This window comes from Mustela nigripes, chromosome 7 (genome assembly GCF_022355385.1).
Source record: "Mustela nigripes isolate SB6536 chromosome 7, MUSNIG.SB6536, whole genome shotgun sequence".
Classification (NCBI taxonomy): domain Eukaryota; kingdom Metazoa; phylum Chordata; class Mammalia; order Carnivora; family Mustelidae; genus Mustela; species Mustela nigripes.
The window spans coordinates 134,496,894-134,509,164 of record NC_081563.1 but is presented as its reverse complement, the minus strand read 5'-3'; the positions used below and the strand labels follow the sequence as shown (position 1 = coordinate 134,509,164).

Below are 12,271 nucleotides of genomic sequence, written 5' to 3'. Positions count from 1 at the left end.
GCACTCTGCAGATGTTTTCCAAAGTGCCTGCTTTGGACCAGGACTGGGGTGGACTTGGGGAAGTCAGCTGGAGCCCGCCTCCTCCCAGTGGTCCCAGTTAGGGGAGGGGAAGAGGGGACGAGCGATGGGAGGAGATGGTCGACATGAATAAAGTCTGACCTTTCCTGCCCCTCTGCCCCCATGGACACCCCGAGTCCATGCCCCGGGACCACCTTGAAATGCTGCCCCTTCCCACAAAGGGTAAATCCATTGCTCCAAGCACCAGTGACCGTAGGCATTTCAGATTTTGTCCCACTAGACTTCTGGAGCTTTCTTGTTCCTTCCACAGAGACTCTGCTCTCTGCTAGCTGTTCCCAGACCCCTGAGAGCCATACATTTGCTGCTGCTTCTCACAGCATCTGCCTGACACAGGCATGTCTTTCCCTCTGAATCTGGATGCCAAGAAAACCCAGACCATGTTAACATCATCTTATTGTCCAGGGATGACAGCACAAGAGCAGAGCTTGAGACAGGTGCGTCTGAGGCTGGAGGGATTAGCGAGGAGGAAGTGGGTGGCCCAGCAGGTTGGAAACTTCAGCTTGGTTGTCCGGTTTTCTGCCCTCCTTTTCATCCCTTAGTTAGAAATATTTCCGTATAGTTCTGCTTGCTTTACCCTTACCCATAGTATATACGAGGGCAGAACAGAGGTTTCCTTGGATCATTGGCTCTGGTGTTTTGTCTTTGTTTTCAGCTCTTTCTGCAAATCGGATCTTACACGTAAACCAGCATGCACACTGCGTCGCACTGGGGCTGGTCTCACTGAGCTTGGAGCCCTCCTCCGTTCTTACTTTTCTACCATTCTCCCCCAGCCCTCACCAGCCTCTCTTCCCATGGTCCCTGAGGAATCGACACTCTGGCCTCCGTATTTGTCAGAGTGCTATTGCGTATAAATGGCAGTAGCTCAGTAACTGAAAGGCCAGATCTAGGACTAGCTTTGGGCATAGCGGGGTGTGGGAGCCTCCTCCCTGTCTTCTGCCTCCTTCCTTTGCTGTTGGCTTCATCCCCCACAGACTGGCCCCTCCGTCCTGCAGCCCCGGCCGCTCAGTACTCAGACTGCCTCGGGGAAGAAGGGCCTGTGCTTCTCAGTGGCTCAGGAACAGCTGTGGAGTCTCCTGGACTGTACAGATGTGTTGGAGGTGGAGGGTGCACAGGTATGGGCCAGGCATCTGCCTTGTGGCAGGTATCGAGGTGGAGTCTATGGCATATGAGCCACAGTGCTGAAGCAGTGGCCACCTGTGACGGCCATGGGCAGGGCCAAGGGTGCAAAAGCACCCACCGAATCCGGCTCTGCAATTCGTGTCAGTGTGTGCCTCAAGCCCAGAGACGGTGACAGGCTTGGGCAGGGTCACAGGAGCCTAGAGCTGTGCCTGGTCCTGGGCTCTCCTGAATTTCAGCTCCAGGCTTCCTCCATTTGGCCGCCGGGTCTGTGCCAGTGGGGCATGCAGACCTTCCTTTGCTGGTAAACAGAGTCCTTCAGAGCCACTCTGGCGGCAGCCACCCCAAAGGCCCATCTGTGACATTGCTCTCATGTTCCCTCCAGGGCCAAGTGGGCTGTGCCAACCTCTTTAAAATCAGCACATGATAGAGCATAAACACAGTAAGTGCAAGGAGGGGCCCTTTCCCCACAATTACAGACGAAGGAAGAAAACGCTGCCAGCATGTATCTGTCTTGCTCAGGTCTGACATGTAGCCCATAAAGTGTTTGGAGAACTGAGTTGATTCTGCAGGTGTCGTAGGGGAAATGTGTTTCTTTGGCTGGAGCAACTCACCCCATTCCGTTTTTCCGCTTCCGCCAACTGCTGGCTCTGGGGTAGATGTGCTGCTTGCGTGGCCCGGCAAAGCAGAGAGTTGGTAAGAGCTTCCCTTTGTGTTTATTACACTCCCATTAAACAGCACATAAATAAAAACGCATAATGAATTTTCACAAGTGGCTTGAGAAGTAGAAGGGCTTCCAACCCTTCAGGGAGCTCCCCTCCTGCCAAAGAAAATCATTCAATTATAAAATAAAGTCCTGGTTTAGTGGCTGCCAGACTTCTACTTGGTTTATGAGAATTTATATTCTTTATGCAGCAAGTCGAAGTTGCAGGCTTGGAACACAGGTCTTTCTGACCTCAGAGATTGGATTAAAAGAGATCACACGGGAATCCTGGGGAAGGAGGGTTTTCTTATTTGTCTGTGCGGCTAATTGCAAATTCCTAGGTCAGAGGCCCGTACTTAAACGGTTGTCGGGTCTCCCGGCGCCCTCTCCACGTTGCTCACTTCAGTTCGGCTCACGGGCAAAAAAGAGAGAGAAATCCACAGCACAGTTACACAACGTGGTGAGTTCTGGGGGAGGTGTACGGGGGTGAGGGAGGAATTTCCACATCCTCGAGGACCTGAGCAAGCCCCACCATGGTGTGTGTGTTCTCTTGAATGAGTGATCATTTGACCTAGTACAAGAAGATCATTTTCTGAGCATTTTGTATTTTCAAGACTCCTCAGTAGGATGTTTGCACACGTCCCTGGCAGCCGGCATAAACCACTTGGGTCAGTCTCAGTGTGGCAGCACAAAGAAAGCAGATGCAAGGAAGGAACCAGCGTATTGCCATGGTTCTGCACAGGGGTGGGTTTGCCCTCCCCCACCCTGGGACATCAGTGTCTGGAGACACGTTGCCATGGCCATGTGTCGTGTTGCGAGGGTCCCTGTCCCTGGCTTTTAGCGGGTAGATACCAGAGATGCTGGGAAACATCCTACAATGTGATGGGGCAGCTCCAGGACAGAATTATCTGGCTCCAAGGTGTGTGGTGCCAAGGTTGAAACACCCGGGTGGAATTCAGTGCCGGTCCCCATGGCATCCTGAGAGAATGTCCCGGGACTGGAGAAGACCTCGCCAAGAGCACGGCCCGCCTCTGGGCGAGTCTCGACTCCACCTGTGCCCTTTTCTAAACTCATGAGGCCGGGCGGCCCCTCTGCCCTCTTGCCCCGTTCACTGACCAGGTTTTCCTCTCCCCTAACCCCTTTCTTTTCACGATGCAAACCTTTGGGCTAGATTTGCTCAAACATCACTTGTTCATGTGCGCCCCTGCTGACGCTGCTGTGTCTGTGACCCCGTTACTGACTAGTTTCCTCGTAGACAACTCACGTGGTTATTAGTAAACCCTGCTCGAGCCCCATATATAAGTCCAGACACTCCAACTGTGGTTCTCTTGGGAGAATTTTCTGTTACAGCAGAACAGCCGGCAGGCGCTGGTGAGTGCGCTGGTGCTGACCACCGTGGATACCCTGGTGGAACGTATCTGTGCTTTGGGAAATGGGAAACGTTGGGCTGACTTTCACTTCACCCCTTCCCCACCCACCCAGTGACAGCCATTTGCAGGTATTTCTACAAGCTACTAGGCAGCTTGTAGAAATTTCTAGAGGCAAGCCAGTGGAGGGAGAGGGACTCTGAAGTTCCTATGTTGATTATTTTTTGGATCTTGTGAATGGCATTCATTCGTCACACCTACGTGCTCTCAGGTGAGTGGGTGGTACCTTCCTTTTACAGGTGAGCCCCAGAGCCTCCAAAGGTAAAAAGTGGGCCTGAGGATTCACACCTAGGCTCGTGTGATTGCCCTGAAGCCTCTTTGTCCTCGCTGCCATGACAGCTTAGCCTTGGGTGTCCGTTACTGTCCTTGAGTGCTGGTATTTTTCTGTACCTCCCTGACCCCCTTTATGCCAGAGGACTCAGGGAGCTCGTGCTTTAACCCTGGGGCACTCCCTTTGACGTCCCTTCTCCATGTTCGGTGTCAATGCACCTGTCATCTCCCTGGTACACTGGCATTCTGGGGGGGGCAGGGCCCCATCCCCCTGCCCACCTGGGAGGGGCTGGCACAGAGGAGGCCCCTTGCATGTGCTGAATTAATGGTGGGCTGAGCCCCGGGCCTGGGCTCTGTGCTAGTGCTTTCCGGAAGCAGTGTGGTCTTGGGGAAGCTCCTTGTCCTCTGTGGCACGGTGAGGACGGCTGTCGTTTCCCTTACAACAAGGCTGCTGAAGCTCCGCGCCATCGCCATATGGGGCAGATCAGCTTTGGGGGGGGCGCTGTCCCGTACGTGTCAGGAATTTAGCAGCAGCTCTGGTCACTACTAGTGAGATGCTGGGACCACCCCACCCTAGATGTGACCCGCAGAGTGTCTGCAGACGTCGCCAGATGAACCCTGGCCTCAGCATGGTCCCTGGTTGAGAAGCACGGTCTTAGAAGATAGTTGTGAAGGTTCAGCGAGATCCCGTGTAAAGTGCCCAGGACGATGTCTGCCACATAATGAAATACTCTCTAAACTTTAGCTGTCGGTGATGTTAGTGACTTTTAACCAGAGCTGTCAAGCACCTGGCACCCGGATTTTTCTGAGTAAATGGGGTTGAGTCACGGACACCCTTGGGACTCACTGAGTGTCACTGATGCAGCTTGGAGCTGTGAAGATAGCCTTCCACAAATTGTTCTCCTCCTGGCATTGAGGGGAGAGAGCATTTGCGCCCAGGACTTCCGGATGACACGTGGTTCACGGTCAGTGTGGAGCACACAGCTGGGGTGGCCTGACACTTGGGCTCACGCACGGGCTGTGGAGCCTGACAGTGGCTGTGGGGTCCGGTGCTGTCTCGCACCATCTCGGGCGCGTGGGTCAGGATGACTAACTTTCTCCCTGATCCGGCTTCCTTTTCTGTCGGCCATGACGGGAGTAGTGCCTAGCGCCTAGGCTTTTGGTGACATTTCAGTGAATTAATGTATCAGAACGCTTAGCAGAGTGTCAGGCACATATTAGCACCACATAGTATCTAATTATTATGCTTTCTGTTGATTTGGCTCCCACATAGATGTTCTTAGGTGGGAAAGGTTGAGTTCTTCAACTGAAATTTTTCCTTTTATTCTGCATTTTGTTATCTGGTGCTCCCAGCTTCTAGATTTTTGTCATTGGTTCTTGGAGGGTCCGACGTTAACTGCAGGTGCCTGACACCCTGACGGGGAATGGTGATGGGAAAGAAACTTAAGCCCCTGGTGCTGGGTTTTGTTATTCTTCAGAAATTAGCAGTGTTTATGGGTCTAGGTGGTTCTCATAGCTTGCTGTGCATTTTAATCACCTGGGGATTTTATAGATTTCTGATGCCTGGCATTACCTCTGATCTGCTGGATCATAAGTTCAGGGATGGGGCTGTTTTTCTCAGTCTCCATGTTTGGTACTGATAGCCAAATCTGAGTACCACTGGCATATTCTATTTGGTTAGACTTGAACTCATATTTAAGTTCATGTGGCATATTTCAAAGGTAAGCTTCTTTATTGACCAGTTTTTTATATTTTTAAAAGATTTTATTTATTTATTTGACAGAGATCACAAGTAGGCAGAGAGAGAGAGGAAGGAAAGCAGGCTCCCCACTGAGCAGAGAGCCGGATGTGGGGATCGATCCCAGGACCCCGGGATCATGACCTGAGCTGAAGGCAGAGGCTTTAACCCACTGAGCCACCCACGTGCCCTATTGACCAGTTTTAGATGCTGGGCCATGCTTTCTAGTGGGAGAGATTGATGATCATTAAATGAATAAACTAATAAGAAAATATAAAATGACAACAAGATCTGTGATAAAATAATAGTTCATTCATTCGCATGAGTGTGTGGGGTCTTCTTGAGAAAGAGTAGTCAGGGAACGCATCTCAGAGGACTAAGCTGAAGCCTGAATGATAAGGTGCCAAGCATGGGAAGATATGGGGGAAGAGGCTTGAGGCAGTGGATATAGCAGGTGCAAAGGCCCTGGGGCAAGAATGAGTATGGTAACTTTGAGTCCGGTGGGGTGGTTAAGTGTGGGCAGGAGGGTGTGCAGTATTTACCAGAGGATGTCAGATCTTTAAGGCTTTGTAGGGCCAGGTAAGGAAGTGGAATTTTATTTGAAGCCGCTGAAGAGTTTTGAGTAGGAGTGTGATATGATCTGATTTATATTTTTAAAGAATTGTGCTGGCTGCTGTGTAGAGAATGGATTTTGGTGGAGGTGAGGGTGGGTGAAGGTTTCCAGCCAAGGAGGCTTAAGTATGTGGCAGCCCCCAGCCCCATAGGAATTAAGCAAAAAAGTCCAACTTAAGTAACAACAACAGGTGACCATTTCCAGAGACCCAGGGAGTCAGCCACTGCAGTGATCTTACCTTGGGAATGGGAGTGAAAGGTGAGATCGACTTAACACGAGTCAAAATCACGATGAGCTTTTATTTCTCCAAATTAAGCATTTTCAAACCTGACTCCTGCTGCTTAAAATGTCTGGTGGGTTCCCGCATGAACAGGCCCTGGCCGTCAACCTAATGTTGTTCACCCCCCCACCCCCCGCTTAAGAGATGGATTCCCTGGGGCTACCCACAGGCTTTGGAAAAAGAGAGCAAATAAAATTAATTGGTTCTTTGTTTTTATGACATTGCTATGGAAACTCTATTATGAAATTCTGGACTTGTGGGTTATAGGAATATGCACGCGTCTCCCTCCATGGCAGCACATTGCCTCTCATATCATTGGGTCATGGCTCCAATGCTAGGGCATTGGTGTTGGACTTGGGGATGGAGGTCAGGCAGCCTGTTTGAACCTCTGCTTCGCTCCTTGCTAGCTGAATTTTCATAGACAACCTCCTTAATCTCTGAGTTTGAGATGCCTTGTCTTCAGAATAACAGTGATCATGGCATCTGTCTCCTGGTGTTATTGCAAGGGTCAGAGAAGAGATGCCTGTCCAGTCCTTAACATGGTTCTTGGCACGGGGTCAGCACTCCAGGCAGATGAGTCCTTTGGGGTTTCTGTTATGCTCATTTGAAAGTCTTCTGTGCCCTGGCTTTGTGAAAGGTGGTCTCCAGGCCTACAGCTGCATCTCCCGGGGGCTTGTCCAGGTCAGAAATGCACAATCCTAGGCTCTACCTCAGACCTGGTGGTTGAAATTTTGCACTCGAACAGGATCCCAGGTGATTCCTGTGGGCATTTACATCTGGAAGCGCTACTGTAAGCTACAATACGTACAGGAAGGAGAGCTGAGTCAGGTCTGAAGGTGGAAAACCTGTTGCCCGCATGGTAGTGGTGCAAAAAGACATCATCCCCAGGACTCACAACACTGTGACTCTAACCAGCTGGGCGTGGCTGGGAAGCCACGTTATCCTCCTGCTCAGGTTCCTCATCTGTAAAAGGACTCACCTATTTGGGAAGTTTGTGGAGAGGGTAAAGTGAAGTAATGTGAGAGCTGATATCAGAGACTGAAAAGTTACATTGTTTACATAGAGAAAGGACATCATAATTTTTACAGCTGATAGTACAGTTTTTTAAAGAATCTGATTCCCCATTTCCCGCGTGTGCTGGCTGAGTGGCCATGGGCAAGACCTATTATTTGGTGTCTCGATTAGAATAATGGAGAGTGGCAGTGGCCCGGGAACTACAGCCTGGTATTTTTGGAAACTAAATGGGAGAATTTTGTAGTTTGGCTAACAGGCATTGCCCTAGAAAAGCTGAGCACGGTGGTCAATGGCAGTGTTTATGCCATTTACAAAAGACTCAGAATTACAGTGTAAGGGGTGAGGGCCATGTGCAGAAGTCACCAGGGTGCTTCCGGGTGGCATAGTTTAACGTGTCACACATTAGCAGCTGCAAAAGGCTTTTATTATTTCCAAATGCCACAACCAAAGCAAGAGACAAGTGATATTGCTTATACTGGCACAATGTCTTCAAGTACCAAAAAACCCACAATATATTCCAGCACAAGAAAAATAAACAATTGTACACTAAAGACACAGCATATTATAAGAATTCACAGGGGAGTTGTTGGGTGGAGGTGGGGGCAGCATGAGGGCAGCCAGACAGCAGAGTGTGAAGTTCTCTAGGACAGGAAGCGGTCTGAGGGGGCCTGGTGGGGCGCAGTGATGGACGTCCAGCAAACACCGACAGTGCTGGTCAGCAGAGCTCGCCCTGTGCTCACGGGGATGAGATGCTTTGCTTGATAAGGTACGGCCATTGAGAGCCGGGCCACCCCACCTTTCACTATGCTGAAAAAAAGGAGCAGTGAACCAAGAAATTTCTGTCTCACAGACAGTTCCGGAGATCAGGTGATAGAGACACAGCTAGGGGGAGCAGAAACAGAGCTTCTGAGAAAGCCACGGGCATTTCCACAGTTTCTGAAACTCTCTGAAACTACAGGAAAGCCATTTCTTGAGGCACATGCCCTCCCTTCCATGATTCCCTCTCTTGCTTGACAGAAAAGGAATAATAGGAAAACGGCTTTTTTTTTAAATAGGGAAATTTATACCTATAAACAGCAAGGTATCAAAATGCTTTGTACACAGGTATCCAGTGCTGATTTTCTCTGTCTTTCATTAGAATTTTGAAAGCTGCCTTAGATTTAATGCGTAAGAACCTGACAGCAGTAGCAGCAGCAACCAAATAAGAAGCAGGTCACATCCCTATGCTAGTTTTCGGGGGGAGGTTGGTCTGGGGGGTTGAGGAGAGGGGCAAATGTAGCATCGCTTCCTCCACATGGAGCTCAGTATTTTTTAGACCATTGTTTTACAGTAAATAGGGTTATAGGCTAGAAACCCAGTCTCTTCTGAAGTAAGGACGAGACCATCTGAGCAGCTGACAGCCAGAACCGTGACAGGTTTGCCGGGGAGACATTTGAATCCCTCTCAGAGCCAACGAAAACCCTTCCGTCTGGTCTGACTTGTGGCAGGGAGGCACGGGGAGGACGCAGGAGGAAGCAGGTGGGCGTTACAGACCCCGCGCGCATGGGTGTAAAGGCAGGCTGCGCCCCGAGCCGCCCTCACTGAGTCCTACCAGGGCCTCTTTGGGAAATCAGTGACTCACCCCCCGCAGAGTCCTGCGAGAAAGCCCGTTACGTACCATTTTCCCCTTCGAAGGCTTTGCAGGTGCAAAGACAAAAGACACACCGATCATGGCTGTTGACCTATTTTAAGCCTATCCAGGACTTCTCTACCCCCTCTTCTTTTTTCTAAACACCTCGCTTGGCTGGTTGGGGGCTCGCCGGTGACGGAGCCGCCGGCGCCCACTCCCTGGCCCTGGCGCCCTAGCCCAGGTTCATGGCGTCGCAGCTGCAGAGGATCTCCCTGAACGTGTTCCGAAGCTCCAGGCTCCGGAAGGCATAGATGAGCGGGTCGATGATGGAGTTACACATGATGAGGACCAGGTAGGTGTTGAAGTGGGCGGCGTAGCAGACGCAGTACGGGTTGGTGGGGCAGGTGATGATGAGGATGAGGTGGAGGAAGAAGGGGGCCCAGCAGAAGATGAACACCCCCAGCAGGATGGTGATGGTGACAGCCCCCTTCATGCACGAGTGCTGCTGCGGGGCTGCCCCGTTGGCCGGGGGCAGCGCTGCGATGCGCCGGGCGTGCAGCCGGGCGAAGAGGAACATGTGCACGTAGAGCGAGCCCATGAGGAGCAGCATGGCGAAGAACATGGTGATGAGGCACACGATGACCATCTTGCTCTCGGAGTAGACGATGAACGCCACGCCGCACACACCGCAGCATGCCCAGATGGCTGCGATCCAGGCTAGTGCCTTCCGCACGGTCATGATGCTGTGGTAGCGCAGCGCGTAGAAGATGGTGACGTACCGGTCCACGGCGATGGCCAGAAGGTTGCAGATGGAGGCCACCAGGGAGATGCAGATCAGGGAGTCGAAGACGTTGTCCATGTGCTGGATGAACCGGTCCTCGAAGGTCAGGTAGTTGCTGTTGATGATGGCGATCATGACGGTCTCCAGGGCGTTGGACACGCTCACCAGCATGTCGGCCACTGCCAGGCTGCAGAGGAAGAAGTACATGGGCGAGTGCAGGTTGCTGTTCCTGACCACGGCCAGGATGACCAGGATGTTCTCCAGCAGGCTGACAATGCCCAGCGCCAGGAAGACTTCGGGCTTGATGAAGACCTGCTCACAGAACCCGCTGCTGCTCTGGTTGCTGAGGGAGGGGGCGGCGAGCTGCTCTGAGCTGTTGGGCAGGGTTGGCTGAGCAGACAGCAGGCAGCACGAAGCGTTCATTGCTCACAGACGGTGGGAGCAGGGGCTCCGGCAGCGTCCAGAACCTGCTGCTGCTGACGGCCGGGGTCTCCCTCTGGGTGCTGGGGGCAGGTGCCCGTGCAGTCCGGACTGAGGGAGAGGGAGGGAAAGTCAGCTGCGACACAGCCCAGAGAACTTTCCCTCGCTCCTCCAAGACAAGCAGTTTTACGGACACTCTTCTGTGTCGTCGGCTGTCTGCCTTCCTTCTCACCCCTTCCCACACCCCCAGCGGGGAATGGAAGACCTGCCCCCGGTGGCCAGAGTTTCAGCTGTGTTCATAGCAGGACCGGGCCCGTGGTACCTGTTGCTAGAAGTGAGCGGGGAGCACTCAGGCGTCACAGCCGGGCTGCGGACACACTCCTCCTACTTCAGCTGCAGCGCGGCGAGAGGACCACTGAGCATCACTCTGGTGCCTCTGACTGACCACAGCGCCCGCGTGGGCTGGGAGCTTGAGCAGCGGGCTGGTGCCCTCTGCTGGCCAGACTGCTAACTGCGTGCTGCCTTGGCCGAGCGGTTCGTTCTTCTCGGGGAAACTGCCACAGGTGCTCAGTTCTCCAGTCTGCTCATCTGTTGTCTTAGAAAATAGCCATCGTTTATGGAGCACCTGCTGTGGGTCAGGTCTCTGCTGGGTGCAGGGAAAGTGATGGTGAACCAGACCTGCACGCCGTCCTGGTTTCCCCTAGACTTGGCCTCCGAGGTGGGAGACGAGAAGTCAGGATGTTATATTTCACTGTGACGAATGCGCGATGATGCAGGCCACGGGGCTGGGAGCGTATGTGGGGCCTAACCTGGAGGGTCAAGGGAAGAGCACCTAAGCCTTGACTTGGTGGAAGAAGAGGTTATAGACAGCGGTGACGTGGGGCGGGGGTTGGAGGAGTAGAGGAGGGTCCCAGGCAGAGGGAGTCACGTACCCCAGACCTGGAGACAAAGAGCAGTGGCTGTGGGGAGCATCACAGAATGTGGGTGCAGGGACCCACCTGACCTCCTGAGTCAGAATCACCAGGGGCAGGAACTGGACTAACGTGTGTTCGGTTTCCGACTGGTGAGCTGGGGTGTAGCCAGGATTGAGAGCTACCGAAAAGGAAGGTTGGAGGTTTTTTTTTTTTTTTTTTCAACTGAAGTACAGTTGACACACAAAGTTATGTTAGTTTCAGGTGTATGACATCGTGACCCAAGAATTCTCTGTGGCCCGATATCTATAGTCCCCCTCTGTCACCAGGTGATGTTATTACAGTATTAGTGACCACATTCCTTCCCTGTGCTGGATTTTTTATCCCTGTGATTTATGTGTTATAAGGAAGCTTGGTGTTTTTGAGGACCTGAATGGAGTTTGGCCAGAGTATAGAGCTGGGAGACACATTTTGAGAAGTAAGGCTGCAAAGGTTTTCTTTCTTTCTTTTTTTTTTTTTTTTAAACCAAAGTTGGGAAGTGCCTGCCTCCCCCCTACGTGGGAGTTTGGAATGTCTCCTGAAGGCAGTGGGGGCCTGTGGAAGAAAGGCCTTTAGGCAGTGGGGTGTTGAGAGGGAGCTGAGCTTTAGAAAGACTCCCAGATGCAGGGTAGAGAAAGGATTGGAAGGGGAGGGGCAAGGAATGAGGGAGGCAGGGGCTTTAGCGGTCTGGGATAGATGATAGTAGCTGGAGCGAGGAGGAGGGGGAGGGGGACGTGTGGCCCGGGACCAGGTCAGGACAGAAGCAGAGATGTTCAGGCAGATGTGTTGTAGAGATTTGAGGGTGTCTGGCCATGGAACTGTGGGAGACGCAATGGGCAGGGAGCCTCTCTTTCCTTTTTAAGTAGCAGGGAGGGCCGAGATGCCTTTTGAGCAGGAAAATGTAGAAGGCAGAATTTAGCAATGGACTTCAGTACCTGGTTCATGTCACATTTGGTGCTGCACGTGAGGATCCTGTGATCTCTGGAAACATAGGGTCCATTTGCCCTTACACATGTGCACACACACTGCACAAACAGACACACAGACACTGCACAGAAACACACATACTGTGCACACACAACACACACACACACACACACACCATGCTGACACAATGGCACACACGCACACCACGCGGATACATATGCACACATGCATGCATGCATACCCACCATGCACACACATACCACACAGATAACATGTGCACACACACACACCACACAGATACATGTGTGCACACACCACGCATATCCATGCATGCACATACACCAT

At 52.1% G+C, this 12,271-nt stretch overlaps 1 protein-coding gene across 1 annotated transcript; it reads right to left on the bottom strand.

Moving 5' to 3' along the window:
• Window positions 1-7,705: 7,705 nt before the first annotated feature.
• Window positions 7,706-10,449, bottom strand: MC3R (melanocortin 3 receptor). The gene has a single exon (XM_059408016.1). The coding sequence runs from the start codon at window positions 10,050-10,052 to the stop codon at window positions 9,081-9,083; it is 972 nt and encodes a 323-aa protein (XP_059263999.1). The 5' UTR covers window positions 10,053-10,449; the 3' UTR covers window positions 7,706-9,080.
• Window positions 10,450-12,271: the final 1,822 nt, after the last annotated feature.

Coding starts and splice junctions, on each gene's coding strand:
- MC3R (XM_059408016.1), bottom strand. CDS start 10,052: ATGAACGCTTCGTGCTGCCTGCTGTCTGCTCAGCCAACCCTGCCCAAC.